This window comes from Ochotona princeps, chromosome 31 (assembly GCF_030435755.1).
Source record: "Ochotona princeps isolate mOchPri1 chromosome 31, mOchPri1.hap1, whole genome shotgun sequence".
NCBI lineage: Eukaryota > Metazoa > Chordata > Mammalia > Lagomorpha > Ochotonidae > Ochotona > Ochotona princeps.
In genome coordinates, this window is record NC_080862.1 from 2910075 (window position 1) to 2931302 (window position 21228).

Here is a 21228-nt window from a genome sequence, read left to right on the forward strand (position 1 = left end):
AAGCATAACAAAGTGTCTAATTCTGTTATTTTGTAAACTTGTTTATAGAAATCTCATATTATTTCTCTTCCACTTTGTTTTTCTAAATATACTATAAATCATTGCTTTCACTTCAAACTCATCTCCAAATCTTCAGTTTCACATACCCACTTGATGCACCAGCATAAGATACGTGCCTCAGCATCTCCCACCATTTGATCTGAACCTCACTAATCCTCCCTCTGTGGGTGTGCTGCTGCTGCTTTTTTTTTTTAAGATTTATTTATTTTTTATTGCAAAGTCAGATATACACAGAGGAGGAGAGACAGAGTGGAACATCTCCCATCACCTAGTTCAGTCCCCATGCGGTTGCAATGCAGCTGAGCTGATCCAAGAGCCAGAAGTTTCTTCTGGGTCTACCACATAGGTACAAGGTCTCAAGGCTTTGGGCCGTCCTTGACTGCTTTCCCCGGCCACCAGTAGGGAGCTGGATGGGTGCTGGATGGGAAGCGGGGCCTCCAGGACACCAATCAGCAAGTCCTGGCTGATTTACTTATCTTCCAGCTTCCTGCTGATGGCCTGGAAAAACTGTCCAGGGCAGCCCAGGGCCTTGGGGGCATGCATGGGAGACTCCCATGCTCATCTCCCTGAGCTCACATCTCCAGGTAAACAAAGCCGCTGCCTGCCAGAATGCGAGTTCACTGAACTTTCAGAGGCTCTCAGAGAGTATCTAGCAAACACTCAGCTTGGTATAGAAATCTGCATAGTGTACTAGGGACAGACATTGGATCTAACAATTAAGATATCCCGTGCAAGGACTACGCTCCAGAATGGAAAGCCTGGCTACAAAGTCCAACTCCAGCTTCCTGCTAATGGGAACCTTAGGAGGTAGTAGGTGTCGACTCAAACAGCTAGGTCCCCTGTTATCCACCTGGGCAACCCAGATTGAAGTCCTCGATTTTCCTTCAGCCTGCCAAAACTTGCTGTGGGCATTCTGGAGATGAAAATTGGATGGGAGAATTTTTTTTGCCAATCTCTTTGTCTGTTTCCTTCTCTGTGTCTTTCAAATAAATATTAAGGAAAAAAATCTCTGTACTACAGTATCTATGGATCCTTTTTTTTTTCAACCCTTTCTTGGATGCCTTCAGCAACAGACAATGCAAAGAGTTCTTGTATATTTATATATATTATTATATATATTCTTGTATAGTTCCAGATCCTCCAATATTTAAAGGTAACTTAATGTCTCTTTCTTAACTTGCACAATCATAGTCTCCAACCTGGGCAAAAACACCCAGTGTTTTGTGTCATAACATTGGATTAGGCTTGTGTATGTCCAAGATGCCTAACTATTTAAAATACTTTCTATAGATTGAATATCCAACTCAGAATATAATGAATCATGAACTCCTAAATTCAAGTATTTTAGGATTGAAATAATCCTGTGTGATGATTCTACCTGATGGATATCAAAGCTGAGCCTCCTTGAGGATGTTGCTCATCATTAACACACCATGGCCTTGAAGCTGGCATGCGAGAGGATCAGGGAAGCAGGCAAACACACGTGAATCATATCCATTTGTGAGACTGAGCGCAGCACCGTGTGGCTTACTGAGCACTGTTTCAGTTCATCAGAATTTAGCTGTCAACCTAACATATCCTTCAGGCCCAAAGCCAAAATCAGGATTTCAGGATTACAGGAAGCCAGAGAGTTCTATAACCATTCACACAAAACTTGGAAACCACCGTGATCAGGAACCTTGCATTAATGGTGTGCCACTTGGAGTACGCATGTCTGCTGGCAGATTGCAAAACCACCAGATTTTATATCTCTATCTATATATGTGATTTGTCATTTAAATCAACATGTTTACTTTGTACGAATGAATTCCATGTCTTTGAAATAAAAGTGAGAGTTATTGGAAACCCTCAAGAATGCAATTGTTTCAATGTAGGAAGATCTCAAATGGGCTGGATTTGTGAGCTGTAACATCCCCCTCCCATATGGTGTATATAATATACAGTGTAACTAATCCATAGTGTTCATGAAAGAACATACCAGAGCTTTGTTTGTAACTTTTTTCCAAAAATTTCAAAAAGGATTCATAAATACATTTTAGCAAAATTATGAATGCTCAAAGCAAAAGGCGTCAAAACTTTAGGATGCTCCCTACATGCCTTTTGTCAAGGATTACAGATCCAATAAAGGAATTTCAGAGTTCAGTTGAGGTTCTAAAATGTAAGGCTCTAAAATGTAAGGTTCTAAAATGTAACCTGTAAGAATTAAAGTTCTTGAAGTTTGAAATTTCTCCTCATTCCAATGGGAATTAGAAATCTAAGACAGCAATAACAATTAGAATATTTACAAAGGCTTTGAAATTTTCAGTATTTCTGTACCTGTGATTGAAGTGCATAAAATTAAAATGATATAGTCACAGTTTGTTTCTTGACTATTTTATATTCAGTAATTTTTAATGAAGCAACTAAATTAGGCATAACTTAGTGCAGCTTTAATGTAGTTATGATGAATATATTTTACTTGATTAAAAATGATAAAACCAAGGAGCCCTGAATATTATCTTAAGAGATTAACTACGGTGTCAATTACAAATCTTAAAGAAAGGTATTTATAAGGGAATACTTGTTCTGGACAGTCACTTGCTTTTGTTCATTTCACTTAATTAATGACTCCACCAACTCGCACTCTTCATACTGAAATTTCTCTAAATTGAACATGGGTTTGCAAATGAAAGGGCGTAGGGGGAGGCTACGTCGATTTAAAGCTGGGGAAAATTCAGCAAGCAACCTTTTTGTTTATTATTTAATTGGGGGGAGGGCTATTGGGCAGTTTAAAGTGATCTAATTAACTAATCTCCCATTCTGCCTTGTATTTTGTGTTACATGACATTACATGAATAAATAGCGGTAAAAATCAAATTATTTGGGTGCCTAAATGATGATGAGGCGCGCTCTGCCAGCAAGTATGCTAATAAGTTGATCTTTCAATGGTTTAAGACTGACTAAATGAGGCCAGGTTTTCTTCACCTCTCTGTCTTTTAGGGAGGCCAATTAACCAAAGCATTGAATAAGTTCTCTACTGTAGTGGGGAAAGTAGATGGAATCACGGATGGGACGTGTTTATTTTGTCTACCAAGAGGGGAGAGCTTACTAAGGACCCATTCTGATGGACGCATTAGATTTTTATCAGGATACAGATAAGCGGTCACAGATGACAGCTTGCACCTGAGGGGTACAGATCACCGCCCCCTTGGATTCATTGCCTGTCTCTACACAGGCAAGCAAGCGGCTTCCTAAACCCTGCACCTTCAAATACCTGGGTTCTAGGAGAGGCACCACTCATGTGCCCCCCCCCCCCCGTTCCAATTTGGGCTGTTACTCTTCAGGCTGGGATACTTTCCCATGGGGTTCTCCAAATGCTAAAATAAATAAATAAATAAATAAATAAATCCATCTTGTCCACAAAGGAAAAGGCACGGAGACCCGGGAGTGAGCATCCGAGGGCTGGTTTTACAGCTTCTAGCACGGGACTGCCTTGTAGTCAGGCTAAAAGTGACTGCAGTGGGTTTGTCTGAGTCTAACACTCAACTGATGCGTCCCGCACGCGAAAACACTGACAAAAAAAAAAAATGTGGACTTTACACGGGGGCGGGGGAAGAACTCGGCAGAGGGCTCCTGCGCACACCTTGGAGAACCAGCGCTGCGGGGTCCCCCAGAGAGGCACTGGCCAAGCCCTGCGTTTCCAGCCCCCACGGAGCCAGCCGCGCGCCCTAGCCCGGGCCCGGCAGCGCCGCGCGCCCTCGCCCCCTCTCTGGCTCCGGGCTTCGGGGCCCCCCAGCCCTGCTCGCCGCCCGCCCCCCAGCCAGGCCCGGCCTCTCGGAGCGCTGCCGGGCGCCGATTGGCCGCCGCGCTGACAGCAGGCGGAGCGTGCGAGTGTCGGCCCGAGCAGCCCGCTGCTATAAGCCCCTTCTGAGCTCCGGCTCCCTGCATCTCTTTCCTTTCTCTCTGTCTTTTCTCTCGAGCTCCCTTCCTCTCTGGAACTGAACAGTGCAAATTCACATGGTGGATCCGCGAACAGGCCCAGATGTCATGTGAGAACGCACATGCTCCGCCATCCACAGCGCCTTTCTTTTCTTTCGGTTGCCTCCCCCCTACCCACCCCCTTGCTCCGTCTCTCTCTTCTTTGTAACTAACAAAACCATCACCAACTCCTCCTCCTGCCGCAGCCCTTCTTATCTTCAGTCCAAGTGATCACAAAAGGGAATCTTCCGAGTCGGAGGCGGCGGCTTGGTTTTTTTCCTTTTTTTTTTTTTTTTTTTTTTTTTTTTAAGCAAGCACACTGGAGCGAAAGAAAAAACAAAACAAAACCCAGGCGCCGGCCAGCCAGGACGTTTCCGCTCACCCTTGCTGAAAACAAGCAAACAAACAACCATTAAGCAGGCACCACCACCACCACCACCATCATCCAAACTGTTAGCCTAGCGGCGGCGGCGACCGACGTCACCCCGCGGCCACCGCGTCCGCCTGGAGGGATGGTTTCCTGGGCATCGCAACTCGTCGCCGGCCGCCTCCTCCTCCTCCTCCTCCTCCTCCACTCGTGCTGAGCGGGATTTTTGGACTCTCCGGGGCTCGAGCTGGGAGCAGCTTCATGACTACGCGCAGCAGGACAGCGGCCACACCATGCGAGGTAGGCGAGCCCGCGGGCACCGAGGGTCCCGGCTCCTGCTGGAGGAAGAGAGGGGTGTCGCGGCTTGGAGAGGGGCGTGCGCACAGCGCCGGGGCGAGAGCCTGGCGAGACCCGGCACCCGAGTTGGCGTTCGCAGGTGGGGCTGCAAGATGGCCTGGGCGCACAAAGTTGTGTGCCTCTTGGAGTTCTGCAGGGACGCGGGAGGGCGCTTTTTTTTTTTTTTTTTTTTTTTTTTTTTTTTTTTGAGCGAGGAACAACGCTCGCTCGTGGTGGTTTCTTCTCAGCCTCTGAGTCGCACAGATTTTTTTTTTCAATGTTTATTCTGTGTGTTTGTACGCGTTGCTCGCGGCTCCGGCGGCGGGTGCGGGATGGAGGGACAGCCGAGGGAGACGCGTGCCTTGCGGGAACAAGCAGCTGGCATCGCCCAGCACGCAGAACAGCGGTCATCGGCCACCGCTGGACCCGCGGGGCGCACCGCGGGCGGACAGTCGGTGGAGGAGAACTAGAGGGGACACACACACACTGCCTGGAGTAAGAGGCCCACTGCCGCCCTGCAGGCAGGCACCTCCCGGCTTGGCAGCGCCGAGGTAAAGGTGCGAGGCCGCTGGACTAGACTCGGACAAGGGGACTGTCACGGTGGCGCCGGTGCTGCACCCAGGCAGGGTCTTCGCGCTCCGTTCCCTCGCAGCTCAGGCACCTGCATGATCCTCCCCTCCTCCAAAGTTGTTGGGAGAAAAGTTCAGGAGGCTAGGGAGACACCGTGCTACTCGCAAAAGGAAAACTAGGAACTTTGGAGCTGTGTTGTCAGAAGGAAAAGGCCACTGAGAGAGGCGGTCTTGGCTGTACCTGGGACGCTGGTCGGCCGAGGGAACAGTGGCAGAAAGACCTTTGGGCAAACCTATGCAAGGGACAGGGGCAAGACACCTGCTCGGGCTGCACTCTGGGCCTCCTGAGCGGCTGGTCAGCTGCCTTTGGAAGCTCTGCGACTGCTTTCCCCGCTGCGCTGCTGGCACTTCTGAGTTTGCTGTTCCCTCTCACTTTCCAATTGGCCACAACTTCTCTCTTTTGCCGGAAAAGCCTGCCAAATGTCTGCCTGTCCTGGAGATCCGTGCCTCTCCCCCCGCTCTTTCCCTGAACATTTAGGGTGGGATAAGGAAAAGGACACTTCTCTCCCAGTCATACAGCCCTCAGAGTCCTCCCGGGCCCTAGAAAGTTGGAAAAGACCATCTCTGGGCCTTCCCGCATCCCTGACCCTGACCGCGAGAGGCAGGTGACAAATAAGAGAATACGGGTGGGTGCAAGCCCTTCCAGCAGGTTGTGTTCCTCTCGTGCTGCCCCCCTCTGTCTCTCAGACACTCCCTACCCCCACGAGGCACGGGGTGTTACACACGCACACACCCCAATGCTCAGGGACAGCCTGGCGATAAGGGACACCCTGACACCCTGACACACCCGGCTTAGGGAGCAGGGAGCCCGTGTGCCTGTGTGCTGGTTCCTACTGCTGGTTGTCCCTGTTGGGGGGTGGCCACGCGCTCCACTCCCCCAGTTCTTCTCGCTATAAGGGGCGACTATAAAGTCCTAGTGAGACATAACCCTGACTTTTTTTTTTTTTTTTTTTTGGTCTCATCTCCCCACCCCTTACACTTTCCTTTCGTTTTCCCTTTTTCCTGTCTGGGGCTACAAGTTGGTCCTTCCCTTGCTTCTCCCTTCCAATAGTCCCTTACAGCGAGCTGAGTTTATACTTTCCGAAGGTCCAAAACTAGGTGCCTCTCCAGCTCCAGGCCTTCGGCATAAAAACTTCTCACTCCTTTCCAGGTTCTAACCTGAGAGTGTTGCGGTCGGTGCTCGGTGCGCGAGTGGTTTGTAGCTTGATGACGCAGCTCCTGAAGGAGCAATTTGCAGACGGCACTGGTCTTTTGGGTCACCCCATGAGCTTGAGGGTTAAAGTCTGCCCACCTAGAAAACGCCAGCGCAGGTCCGTGCCCCCGCCCCAGAGGGCGCCCGCCACTCCAGGCTGCCAGGATGGCTTAGCCCTTGGTGGCTGCAGGAGTGCCACTCCTTGGCATACCCGGAGGGGGAAGGGTAACCCACAGAAGAAAAAGCGGGTTGCAAAAGCGGTGGGGTCTCTTTCGTGGGTCCGCTCTTCCCTAACACCCGTCATGCCCCAAAAGTCCCTGCTCGACCGCCCCTCAGTGTCTCCAGCGGTGGAAGGTGCCTGGTGTTGTCGCTAAGGGACAGAGCAAGAAAAGATCCCTACTACTCTGAGCCCTTGTGGAGTTGGAACTGAACTTGAGTGTGAACTTGAGAAGCAAAAGCGGGAAACAAATCAGCTTTCGCTCTTGCAGAGCTACTTATGCAGCCAGTGAAGGGGCGGGGCGGGGAGGGGGAAAGGGACGAGGTTTGAACTTGGCTGTATTCCATTTCCCTCCGCTCCACACAAGTGCGCGCACACACAGGCGCTCACACGCACACACACCGGTGTGCGCCATCCCCAGGTGGTCCCGGCAGTTCTTTGGCTCCACCGTTCAGAGCTGGCTAGGATCCTAAGTCGAAAGGAGCCCTGGTCGGAAGCAAACTTGCAATACCCTGTGGTAGGAAACGGGTTAAGGGCTCTGCTCTTTGGGCCGCGGCTGAAACTGAGGCTCTGCGTGATGGCTTACCTTGGCCCAGAACAGACAGGGAGGTTGTGTTTGGTGGCTGGGAGGGCGTCCACCCTTTGTGAGAGGGAGATCTAGAGAGGCTTCCTCGCCCACACAACTGGCAGGAGGAAGTTCTGAAGGCAGACAGGGAAACTAAACTGAGACTCCCCCCATAGGTGAGAAGGGAGTGAGCCGAGGTGTTGACATCCGGACTCTTTCCTGACAGACCTGTGGGCTGTTGACCACTGGGGTGGGTGGGACTTTTAGGCCTGCCTTGACAACCTCCCCCCTCTTCCAAACAGCAGCGGCACAGATGTCAGCGCCTTGGATAGGTGCGGACTAGATTTAATGCTTGCAGTAAGCAAGGGTGGCTTAGCTTTGCCCATGTCTAGTTTTGATCTATTATTCCAAAGCAGGTATTTTTTTTTTTAAGCTGCTGAACTTCAAAGGAAAAGATACTTAACTCTTTGGAAGTTTGAAGCTCTGACTGACCTGTGGATGGGGCCTTTAGCTTTCCCATGCAAACTCTGGCTCTTAATTTCCCCCCTGCAAGTTCCAAAGAAGTATTTCAAGCCAACATTCATGTCCCACAATTACAAAAGCATTTCTGGACATGCATCTCTGTCAGTAGTCTATTATTAATTGCTCCTTAAGTCGTCATCACTAATTTGTTTTTATTCTGTGAAAAGTAATCATTCAAGCAGTTTAGAGAACAATCTTGATGCTGTGTTTCAAGTATTGCTGAAATGTCACATAGCCAGAAAGAAAATATCTTCCCCCGCTTCCTGCTCCAACACCCTGAGTAAATTTGTAAGGAGTATGGGAACACAGAAGCGCCGTAGGTCTTCAGCTTCGGAGATGGGCATGGGGGATCACCAAGGCTTTATTACTTTTCTGTGTTTTCAGATAACTAGAAAATGGTCAGCCAAACTGGAAACGTGAAAGACAAAACGTTGAGCAGCGATTCATAACAGGAGGGATACAAGGTTAAAACTACGATAGCATTCTCTTAGAAGTATGAGTTACCCTTCATCAACAATATGGCTTTTTCTCAATAAGCAATGGCTTTTTTGTGGAATTATTAAAGTGATTTATGTGATAGTTCATCCTTAACATAATTAGCACATTATTTTGTATTCTTAACCAAATATGCATGTCAATATTTACTCGTTGCGGTAGCAGTTTGTTAAATATTGGACTGTTGACAGCCTAAAAAGCAAGCCATGTTTGTGTATACTGTGGCTTAAATTTAAGTATTTCCAAGTCAGGAAGCTAAATTTTGTAGGAAAAAAAAAAACACCTTAGGGCAGCATAAAGAAGATACAAAGTTCCAAGGTGGGTTTTCATGAAACTGACGCTAAGATTTTATAAAATTTTTCTTATAAAGTAGCACATACATAGTTGTCCTTAGGATTATAAAGCTATTTAATGTGGAAGCTACATAAAAATGAATGGTAAAGATGGTTTGGTTTTTTTTTTTTTTTCAGCCATGATCTAACATTTAGCAAAGCTGTACATACCATTTAGGGACGCTAAATGGCCTACATAGCTTAAATGCTTTTCACTATCCGAGTTCCAAGCAATGAAAGTGTGAATCACAGAATATTAACTATATTTTTTAACCGCATTGAAGACTATACACTTGTTTTAAAAGCTGGATCTGTAGCTCTGCAGGAAATCTGCAAATCTCAATACAAAGTGAGATTGAAAATTATCAATAGTAACAGCAACACTATTGTTCTTTGATGAAGTCTAAACCTTCCAGATCAACGTATTAGGAAGTGGAAGAATTAATGCCAATGAAAGCTGTCAAGTCCTGGCCAAATTAAAAAAAAAAAAAAAAAAACAACGGTTCATGAATACATACATATATGATAAGGACAAGAGCTACCATGATTGAGATCATATATGTGTGTACATATATGCATATACGTATGCATATATATACACACATATATGTAAAATGATGGAATTCTGCTGATGGGAAGAAAATTTGAGACTTAAGTCATTTCTCTGTGTATTCTACAAAAGACAAAAGGAAAAAGAGAAAGGCCTGGAATTCACGAGGAGGATACAGTTTACTGTGATGTTGAAAATACATATAAAAGTCAATATTATAAACATTTTGAGCCATGGACATGCATTTCCTGTTTTGGAAGTAGTTCTAATTGTCTGTTCCTATGTAAAGGATAGAAATGAAGTAAAGTAATGAAATGTATCTTTTAAGATGTAATCAGTGCTGGCCCCCCTGATAAAATGAGCACTCTACACTAAAAGTATTATTCCTGTAATTTTGCAATCATCTTTCAATGACAGCTTCTTGCAAATATTTATCTTACTTTGAATAGAATGTCTATGACTTAACAGAATCCCTAGCAGATAATAGCAGTGTCTGGAGGCGTCTGTTGATACTCACTGATACGCAATATGTATATGGATATGCCTGTAGCCACCCACTCAGACCAAAAAAAAAAAAATGAATATTTGCAAAAGAAAATCATTCTTATCTCTGCTTCCCCAATCCACACTTTCAAATTCAGACATAGTTAGAGAAACAGAATCAACTTTCCAGAACATTCGAAGGGAAAGTAGGAATGCATGGGGTTCTTGAACTGTTAATAGCATCTATTTATAAATAATCTACACAAAACTCTATTATACTACCTAATGATAATTAGAGGGAATGGGAATCAAAGAATTCAGAACTGCCAAATAAATAAAATATTTCCTCTCAAATTATACAACGGATTCACAGATAACAAAGCTTATGACATGAATTTGAAGGATGTTTCTTTTGTACACAAGACAAAGGGAGCACAGAGGAACAAATATTGATTGAACTAACCATCTGATGAATAGAAAGAAGATTTACCAGTGCCCCAATAGAACAGGCAATGTTAACTAGTCCTTTCATAATGCATATGCTGCCCCTTCAACCCCTAACCTCCACCATTCAGCTCCGAATGAGGGAAACCACAGGTGTTACAACGGCATTTATAGTGAATTAAGCTACATATAATAAGCCTGAGGCTAACCAATGGGATTGGGGTGAATTCTTACATTGTGAGCATGGTATCACAAAATTATTTTGTGTTTAAACTACTAAGAATTTTGGTTTTCTCAGATAATGTTTAAAATATAACTATCTGCCCATTGATATCTCAAGTCTGATATTTGTTGCCTCTGATGTAAATGCAGGTTTATTTATGTTTATCTGGGGAGCTAAAAAATGTTACTCAAAATATTTTCCACACAGATTATTGTGCACCTTACCGAGTTAGCATTGAAAACATTGTAACGTATCATTTAAGAGGTACAGTATCTTTCACCTAACATAGCATGCATTTTCTTGGCTAGTACTTATTTTAGAAATATTGAAAATAGATTATAGCTACCTTATAATACTGTGATTAACTTTGTATGAAAATTAAATTAGGATGTTCTTGGCATAGGCATGCTCTTATAAAAGCCAAAACGAACATGTCACCTTTACTGAAAACATAAGGCAAAAATTTTTTCCAAATGGTGCCTTTATAAAGAGCAAAAGTAATTTGCTTTAAGAATGCTCATCTGTGTATAATGAAAATATTAATTGGCTGGATATGCTGACTTGTAAATTAACCTTAATGGAATTGGTGTTCGTTAATGTCTCCTCTGTCGTCCAGGTTGTATTCCTCTAATCCAGAAGAATCAAAGACATATCGAAAGAGAAAATCGACCTGGCTGTTTACTAAATTCTGTGTTTTTTTTTTTTTTCAACCTACTTAGTACTCTATACTCACGTTACCCAAATATCCAGGCACTTTAGGGTTATTAAAGATGTAGAATGTTTAAACAAAATTAGGACACACAGACTTTACACCATAGGAAAGTTTTATTCCATAAAATTACATCGATTTGAATTTTTTACATAATGTTTTGATTGTAGCTGTCCAAAGATGCAACCCTCTCTTAAAGGCTGCTACATCATTAACTGAAATTTATCAGATTATGTTGTATCATGTGGCAGCAGTAAATATGTATTATTTTAATGTTAAATTGGAAGCAAGAACAGGACTTTATGAATTTAGGTAATAATCATTAAATAATCATTAAAAAGGGAATAGTAAACGCATTTTTAAAAGGCTTTAGCATTTATTACCAGAACTTGGAATGAAATAAATGAGTGTTATTAAGTGCAAGAAAAAAACATGAATATTTATTTCACCTTTCTGATCAATTGTTTCTATTTTTTAATATATTTTCAGATGCAATTTTTTTTCCTTTTTTGAAACCAGCTAAGCTTGATTTTCCCTTGTTTTTAAAACCGTTCAAACTCTGCCCCACTCCTTTTGAGAAGCACAAATTAACGCACACTCCAAAGTAGGAGAGTAGGTCTGTCTTCCCCAGAACGTCTCTATTTCAATTTTAAGTTGAAAAGCGATGGCTCAGAATCCATGTTGAGCAGCCATGTGTACTTACTTACAGAAATGTGTGTTATTCATATATTCATTCATTCAAGATTTATTAATTATCCACCCAAATTAAGGTACAGGACCAAACTCTGAAGTTGCTTAAATTGAAAAACCACAGGCAGTTGGTCTGGGCAAAGCTAAGATCAAAGCGAGAGAACAGAATACAGCTGGGATGCTCTCTGAACCTCAGAACAGCTTTCACAGGGGACAAGAGATTTGAGATGTGGCTCCACTGGGATGAGTTAAAATCCCTTATTGGTTAATTTATTCATCATAAGTGACATCTGTTAAGCTGTTGTGAGTTGTACTCCTGGCTGTCTTATGAAGGTGGCACTTGGTTGGTACCATAGTACCCTGGTAGAACTCTCCAGAAAGGAATGTCACTTCATGCTAAACACGTACTAGTATTGTTCTCAAACATTACTAGTAAAATTATGCTCAAGTAACTATTTAAAAACAACTATAAGGTGATTCCTAAAATTACAAAATTACATTATTAAGCTTTTGCTTAAGGGAGATGAACATGTTTTTAGTCAGCATAATTTTTTGGGAAAAAAGTAAACACCAAATTATGTAAAAAGTGTTTCACAGTATCCCGATACATTTGTTCTTATAAATGAAATGCCCATTTTTAACATAAAATAGTTGACATATTGAGTTGAGTGTTCTTTAATGTCTACAGTATTATATGAAAGCAGTAATATCTTCTCTTGAGAATGTCTTAGATCACAAGGTATCAGGAAAAATAAAATTAATGTTATGCAGTCAATGTCTGAAGGCCACAGTGATATTGTCAAGTTCTTGCATTTTGAGAATTTGAATATTAGATTATACTCTAAAAAATGAAGCAAAAAACTCAACATGTAAAATCAACACATAATGATCTGGCTGACCTTTAAACTAATCTCTCTTAAGAGAAATCCCAACAACCTGTAGTAATTAAAACAGGAGTGTGAGAGACAAACATTGGCTGTGTCCATCTCATATTGTCCATGCACGAATCACTGATGAAGCTGAAACAATTACTTGCAGGTCTGAGTTAAGGCTTCTTATTCTGAAACAACAGTTAGTCATTCTGGCATCATATTGGTCCTTGTGGGCTCAGGCAACGAGCATGTAATTCACTCTAACACAAAGGTGGCAACAAGTATCTGAGGTTCCAGAACAAGAAGAGACTCTCGGTTGAGGAAACTCACCTTAAGAAAATGTCATTGTTTGAAGTTTCCAGGCAGCTGAAGGGTCAGTTAGCCATAACTCATGAATCTCATCTTCAAATGGCCACATGGCAAGCTAGACCACAGACATACTTTCTCAACCCTGAAAAACAGATACAGTTTTGAACACTGACTGTTAGATTAACCTCCTTTTTTTTGTGATGCATATAAACAATATAATGGCGATGGTGCTTGATCTATTTACTTCTCAAGAGCTGGAAGAATTCAAGACGTAAAAGACACCATTTCTGGATTTTTCTTTAAAAAAAAAAAAAAGGAAGACTGGGAAGATTGGAAGGCCTCTCTGTTAGTAACATTTGTTCAACAGTTATTTAATAAAACAAGCAGTTTTATGGATGCCCTCTCCCAGATCCAGATCGCGGCTTCTTTTAGGTGCCCTGATGTGACAGAATGGCAGCTGCTTCATGCTAGGCCGAAGACAGTGTGTTATTCTGGAAGATAAATGTGTATTGAGCCATGGAAGAACTGTGGTTTTCTCTGAAATGTTGTGTATAACTCAAGTGTGGCTTTTTCACTCTAGTTTTGTAGAAATATATGTAATGCCTTGCAGCCACTATTTTGATGTTTCCATTAAAATAATTATTTAAACATATTCTCATTGAAAAGAATCATCATTATCTATTGTTGCTCATAATCAACTCTGAGAACATGAAATCTAAAAAGTCATACCATATTTGCCTAAAGATTGTAAATAAAATAAGTGAAACTGATAACTTCCCAAACTACATTTAGACCATAGTGTTTTACCTGTCCAAGAAATGGGTCGAAAAAGTGCTTCCTATGGGTTTTGTAATGCTTCATGTAGAAATATCCCAAGTTGAAATTTCACTATATGCCTGGAGCCAGAATGAACATTTGAATCATATGCTTCTATCCAGCACCTGCTGGATTCCAGAATCAAATAGTAACACACAAGTTTATTAGAGATGCTGAGTTTCTGATGAATCATTGATCATCATTATCACTGTCAGGTCAATTCATAAAATTATTACGGAAAACATTCCCTATTAATATGTAGATCAGTTGTGCCTGGCACATACAAAGGAATTACACACTTTTAAAGAAAGGAGAAAAAACCTTGTTCCAAATTGCCGGAGTTGTTGAATATGAGCAAATGCCACACAGTCTGGTAGAATAAAGGAACATTTGTTCAGGAAAAACACATCGTATCGTTAAGGTACAGTATGTCTTGGCAACAATTTGTTTAGGGTTTTTTTTTTTACAAAAACAAAACATTTTAAATGCATTATTTAGAAATGTGTAGGATTCCAGACTATTAATCCTAAACCTTTTAATTGCTCTAAAATTACATTTCAAAAAACAGTTCTAGATTCAGTTTTCCCTTAAATGCAGGATATTTTTCAATAGGTTTAGTTCTAAGAACTTTCTTTTTGCACTTACATTTTCATTCTACTTAAAGAAAAGAAAGTTTGCATTCATAGCCTCCAATTATATTTCTGGTTGCTTCATTTACAAATATTACTACACACCTGTTCTGACTGGCACTTATATCAGAATAAAGCATTATTAATGTGGCTAGTTTTAAAAAATGTTCTTTTGAAATTCAATAAACTGATTCTGAATTTGTTTCGACCAATATTTTGTTATGTCCTTATGTTTTTCAAAGATTATGGAACATGGCTGGCTTGAATGTTAATACCTGCTAAGATTAGGTGCAACCTCTACCAATATTTGACCATTCTAGGACCTTAAAATAACACTTTTTCCAAAATTCTCACCAGTGCTTTGGTTCTATAAGGAATGAACACTGGCATAATAAAAACACTCATTCAGTCTAAACCCCTTGAACAACCATAATTCTGTACAATTTTCAATCTCAAAATAAGGATTATAACATTTTGCAAACCCTAGAAACATTAAAGTAACTATTTTCAGAAAAATGAAAGGACTCTGAACAGGAATTGTCCATTCAAAATCATAGCAAATTTAACATAGAATTAAGGACACAGACTCCGTGTTTTGAAAACCTTAATTAGACAAGTTCAAATTTGTCTGCTTTTATGTAGGCTTCAAATTTTCAATTAAATTGCCTTTTCACAGATTCCCCCTTTCCCTCTATCCCCTCCACACATATTAAGACTTACACCTACTTTGTCTACGTTAAGGAACCAATTTTGGGGGAATACCTATAAAGACTCTTGACAACTAACATAAATTTATCTCTATTCAGTAACTAACACACAGTTTTAGTTTTTGATATGGAAATGCTCATTTGTCCCTCGGATTGCCAATTCCGTCTTTTCTTTCTGTGTCTACCAAAAGTGGTATCATCCATTGGGACCACATGCATCTCAAGCAAAGGAATGGGCTGACCAGCCTAGCATGGCACTATTTACGCACTGAGTTCAATTTTGTCTAGCTGACTGGGATTGAAACTCCCACCGATATACTATTTACATCAAACCTCTGTTATCCTTCCATGTTCCGTATAAGCATTCGATATTTTCTCGAAGAATGCAGCCAGCATTAAGAAGTTGCCTTGATCCATTGGGTTCAGCGTTACAAGGGGAAAAAGCAAGAAATTCAGCATTAGCACTAAAGAAGTACAGAATTACACTTCTCATTAGGAATATCACAATTTAATCTGCATTTTAGTTGAGATGCAGTTTTCTTGCCACCGCTATATCATTTATGTGGATTATTATGATTTCAACTTAAGTCTATTTGCATTTCTTTGAACACATAATTATTAGTTCATGGTTATTGATTTTTCAAGCCTTCTCAGTGTAAATGGAATTGCAACATAGCTTGAAATAATAACCCTACTCTGCTGTTTATTATCTAGAACGCGAATTGATCGCTTATGTAATTGTCCTGACACCCACAAGCTAACACATTTGACCACAGATAGTGTTAGGAAGAAAAATAGACTGCATGAGAACTGCGTGAGAATCATCTCTTATTTAGTGTCTTCCGCATTTCACGGCATCAGGCTGCAAAGACTGTAGCTTTATCTCAGGTGTTCCTGTTGGCTTTGCTGCACATAAAGTGCCTTTTTTCACTTGTGTTCTGGAAATAGTGGTCATCCCTAACACTCATTAGTTCTACCAGTCTTTATGTTGCAGCCGCTCCTAAGGAGCTACGTGAACCTAGAGGAGTTGACAAACGCCATCTCATGTCTTTACACATGGAAAAGCAGGTGAAGCTTCCAGTACCTTCCCTGTGTTCCGTGCTCTGTAGAGCTCACTGACCTTGGCCAAGCCTACGTCTGTGGTCCACTCAGTCCTTCTCCGAGACGTGACAGGGAGGAGCAAGAATATGACCCCAAGAAAACTTCCAAATATACCCAGTGCTTTAAAGAGTCCCAAATCAAAGCATAAACTTTTTTTTTAATGAATGAAGTAAGCACAAACGGTCAATAAACCTTTTGGGAGAAAACGAGCTATACTTCACTTAGTAAAAAATTAAAACAACAGCCGTGCTGTCCTCACTTGTCAAACGACAGCAGGTTTGATAAATTGGACATTCTTTTGTTTACTGCAGTTAGGGTTTATATCATTGCAGTCTTTGAAACTTAAACCCTTTAAAGTATCATACTCTCAGAGATGATAATTCACTTCCTGGGAATCTTCCCAAAGCAAATAACTAAAGAACCAGTAAGACTTTGTCCCTAAGACTTTGCACCTTTGTACCAACAGACTCGTGCCCAAACATTAAGTTTTCCTTATAAGGAAACTTTTTTTTTTTGTAATTCTTTTTACAACACCCTTTCATTCAGTAAGTACTGTCTCTACTATTATGTATTCCCAATTTATTCAATATATTTCACTAGGATTAGGTGTATCGATGCACTTGATCATTTAATTTGAGATAATAATGACTATGTTGTGAGCAATGAAAGACTTCATCCTTGGCCTCATTAAACCAAACATTAAACAAATCATCGTTTAAAAGACACCAGTGGATATTGTGAATTTGGATGATTGTTTCCTTAATTGTTTTCCTCTCTGAACTTTCAGAATTCCCACACAGTCTGTGTGGATCCGTTTGAAGTGTCCACGTGAACGCCCGATTACCCTGGCATAATCATAAGGCTGTATTTTATCTATGACTCATTGTATTTTAGTTTATCCATTTGCCTGAGGTCATCACTGATGGCAATGTTAGGCTGGAAGTTTAATGGCTCATTGAGAAAATTAACTTAGTTGATATTTGAACTGCTAGTCCTCTCATTCAGCACCAAACATTTATCAAGGTCCCATTATGCACTACTCATAAAGCTAAGTGTTGAAGGTATGTGGTGAGTGGAATCAGGCCATGTGCTCTGAGGAGCTTGGAGTCTTCACCTTGTAAACTTTACCTAGGGTCCTCAAAAAGCTAATGGGAAAAAACTATGCATGGATGCCAACACTTTGTATTAAAAAAATTACCTTTTCACTTCATTTTTTTCCCAAGGACATTTTGAAGTAAACTTGAATACAATTTGTCTGAGAAATGATTATTAGAGAAAAGAGGAAAGAGGAGGAGATGGTGAAAGGCAGTGAGGAAGAAATGGAGGAGGAGCAAGGTGTTCACAGAAATAAAGAGGCTTTCTGCAAATTGGTCAAAGAAGAATTCTACCTTCATAAGTTTTTATTACGAGTGAGTTAATAGTCCCCTGGGTCTCTGCAAGTTCATAACATAACAGTTCAAACACATAACATTCTGAAAGTACATAATAACCAAACAAAAATACCATAATTAAACAGTAGAGAGGAAAGCTCCATCTGGCTATTAAGAAATGAATTACTTTAAATATTTTTATGTTTAATAAGTATAAAACTTGTAGTATATTGATGGATGTATCAGTTGTGTTCTGATGATTAAGATAATAACACAACCCAGAATAAGTTTAACTTGAGGCTTGTGTTCACAAGGAAACTGTTAAATTTCAATATTTAAAGATTTTATTCAGAGAGAACTATAATGATTGTAAGTAACTTTCAAGGATGAAAATATTGGCAAAATAAAATTCTGTGGAGGAAGTGAGAGTTCAAAGAGAAAAGTAGTTATTGTAAAATCTCTGTTAAGCAAGACCTTCTTTTTTGTTCAAATACATAGTATAAATATCAAAATATTAAGACATTAGATTTCATTGATATAAAAGCAGTTCTGTTTTAAAACAGAAAAATCTAAAATGTGTTGGAAATAGCGTCCTTTGCAGTGCTATTTTTGAAAATACTGTACGATCTGCCTTTTCAACACTTTTAGGAATGAACAAGAATGCCTTAGAGCCCAGAATTCCTATCCTGCAATGGTCTGAATTTTTTTCATGTCCATTTTAGCTTAGTTAGACTTAGAGATACATGTGGTCTCTGTTGCTCTGACACTGTAGCACAACGGTAACCATAGTTGATGTGAAAATGAACAATCATTATTTATAAAAATAAGTGGCCTGCTTGATTTAGGGAGCAGTAGTTTGCTGACCCCCAACACCTGAGTGTCTAACCCCAGTCAAAGAAAACAAACGCCTGCATAAACGTAATGTCCTCATCATCTAGCATAAAGTAAAGTTGAGTAAATGAGTAAAATTATTGAAACCTTGGGAATGTGATAGTATATTTAAGTGGTACTGAAACTGAATAAATGATAGAGGAGATAAAGAGAAGAATCCCAAATAGATAGAATGGAAGCTCTATTTCTTAGAAGAAAGAAGCAGCAAGGCCCTAGTTAACACAATAAAGCTAAAGGATCTTATTTATACATGTTCCCACACTGAATCACTCATTTGGAATCAAGTGTAACTACTCATAGAGCTGTCTTCATTTTATTTTGAACGTCTTGATGTCAGACATCTTGGACTGACCAATCCCAATACTCTATCTAATCTGTAACGGGTAATTTAATCTTCAAACTCATTACAAATGAGGGTGGGTATTTGGCTTAGTGTTTTAGATACTGTTAAGATTAACTTTTCCATTTCTAACCTCAGCCCAGCCCACCCAGTCCAGTCTTAGCCATTAAAGGCATTAAAGGAAACCAGTGAATTTCTCCCACACACATGTTCTGTATCTAGCTCGCTCGCTCGCTCGCTCGCTCGCTCTCTCTCTCTCTGTCACAAAATATATAATATAAAAGCATTGCTAAGTGATAATGTGTAACTGATGAAAGCTCAAAGGGTCCAGAAAGAAAGCCAATGTTACAAATATTAGGAAGAACTTCATGGAAGTCCCCAGATCCAAACATGCACACTGTGTGGAATTTTACTGGCAACCAGTCACAAACATTTCCAGTGGAAGAACAGAGTGAACAAAAGCCTGGAGGAAGACAGTGTGTTGTGGACTCAATGAAGCCAAGTGCGAGAGAAAAAGTTTATGTTTACTCTACCCTTACAGTGTGTCAGGTACCACTTGGTGTCCTTGATATCCTAAGGGGCGAGTCACAACTCCAGGCATTTTGAATTCACCCAGTCCAGTTTCAGCACCACCTCTAATACTTGCTGTGTTACTTCAATGGGCCTCATATTTAAGGAAGGTGTCAATGAAGGTAAAGTAAGAATTAAAAATAAAAAAAACCTGTATCTTAAGGACATTGTAAGAATTAAACCAACTGAGATAATATCATAAGTTGTTTATTGCAGTGGTCATATTCAGGTCCTCACTGGAAGACTTATTATTGTCCTTGCATTTTTAGTGTCAAATAGCAAAGATGTGAGGTGCTGTACCCATGTTGCACACCAAGAAGCTGAGGCTCCGAGAATCACAGAACAATGTCTACAAAGTATTTGCATCAGGCAATTATATACTATAGAGATATATGATGTTCCAGAATTTTAAGGATCCCATTAAGGCAAGGAAAGAAAGTAGTGATGCCAATAGTAGTACTGAGATGAAGTAAGGATCCCGGAGATCCAGTGTTGAACCTGTGCAAAAATGAAGCGTATCAGAATTGACTCCTCAGTGCTGGTCACCGGGTAAGAGGAGAGTTCCAGGATCCGGCTTTGGCGTACTGTGTCAGCAGACTTGATCAATCCTGCTGGATCCGTGACAGCGCTCACGGCAATGTTCTCACTCATATGGCATGGCCCTAGAAAAACCTAGTGACTTAACTCAGTCTGGCATTTTGTCCTTATTTTCATTTATATTTGCTTATTATGATCTGTTTGAAAATATTATTGATATGACATTTATCAACAATGTTAAAGATTTGTTATGTTCCCCCATAAGCCATCTCATTGGGTGAGTTTTCTTTAAAAGCTGTGAAACGTTAATTTATTCTTTGGAGGGTGGCACAAAAGTTTGTTGAAGAAATCCACCACTTTTGCCATGGCAGCCATACAATCTTTTTGCTTTATCATACTTTACATTTGACTTTTGAAGAACCTGAAAAGTCACTTCTCACTCTTTTGGCTAAGATCAATTGTGGGTTTTTTAACAATGTTATCTGGATCTACTTTCAAATATACACCTCCAAACTTCATGTAAAGAAAATAAACTCAAGTGTAAGTCATTTTTTCCTAACACAAATCCATGTTTTCATCCATTACCTCATTCTTAGGATTCCCTTTATCCTCATCATTTTCATGGCATTTTCTGCTCAATGAAAGATACAATGATCATGAGGTTGAACTTGTGAAACTTGGAATCAATATCTTCTGATCTAATTAAATACACACTAAGGCAGTTGGTTGAGAGGTGTGGTTTGGTGGAGCAGGTCGTAGCATCTAATTCGCAGTCTAAAACTTAATTGGTGGAGCAGAATCTGTTTCTGGATGCAAAGTTTTATATAGATAAAAGCTGTAATGTTTAAAAGGCATTTGATGAACTTGTATTTGAAGCCCAAGAAGACCCCATTCCTTTAAAAATAGTGAACATGTTACCCAAACCATTGCTTTACCTTCTGGAGTTCAATATATGCTATAACAAGAGAAGTGATTTTGTGAAAAATCTTGTTAACTGTGAAATATAAATAAAAATTAATTATAAGATCTATATTGCTTTATCATTAATCTAAATTACTTCATCATCAATCTAAATTTCTTCATCATCATAATTTATTCTTATTGAATACTTGTTATGGGGAAGGTTGAATACATTCTATGAATTAGTTTCAGTTACAGGGAAGAAATCCCTACAATTGCTAGTATTTTTTAGCTTCATTTCACACATGAAGAAAATAAGGGAAGATCAAAGAACTCATCCAAGGCTACCCAGTCAGCACACAGAGGAGTTGGAGTTCAAATCCAAGGTTGTTTTTTTTTGTTTGTTTAATGATTT

General features: G+C 40.6%; 1 protein-coding gene across 1 annotated transcript in view; it reads left to right on the plus strand.

Moving 5' to 3' along the window:
- Positions 1 to 4319: 4319 nt before the first annotated feature.
- Positions 4320 to 21228, plus strand: part of RORB (RAR related orphan receptor B) — a 145285-nt gene continuing 128376 nt past the window's right edge. The window contains exon 1 of the mRNA XM_004591773.4: positions 4320 to 4684. Within this exon, the coding sequence (XP_004591830.2) occupies positions 4678 to 4684 (7 nt within the window). The 5' untranslated portion in view covers positions 4320 to 4677. The remainder of the gene's footprint in view (positions 4685 to 21228) is intronic.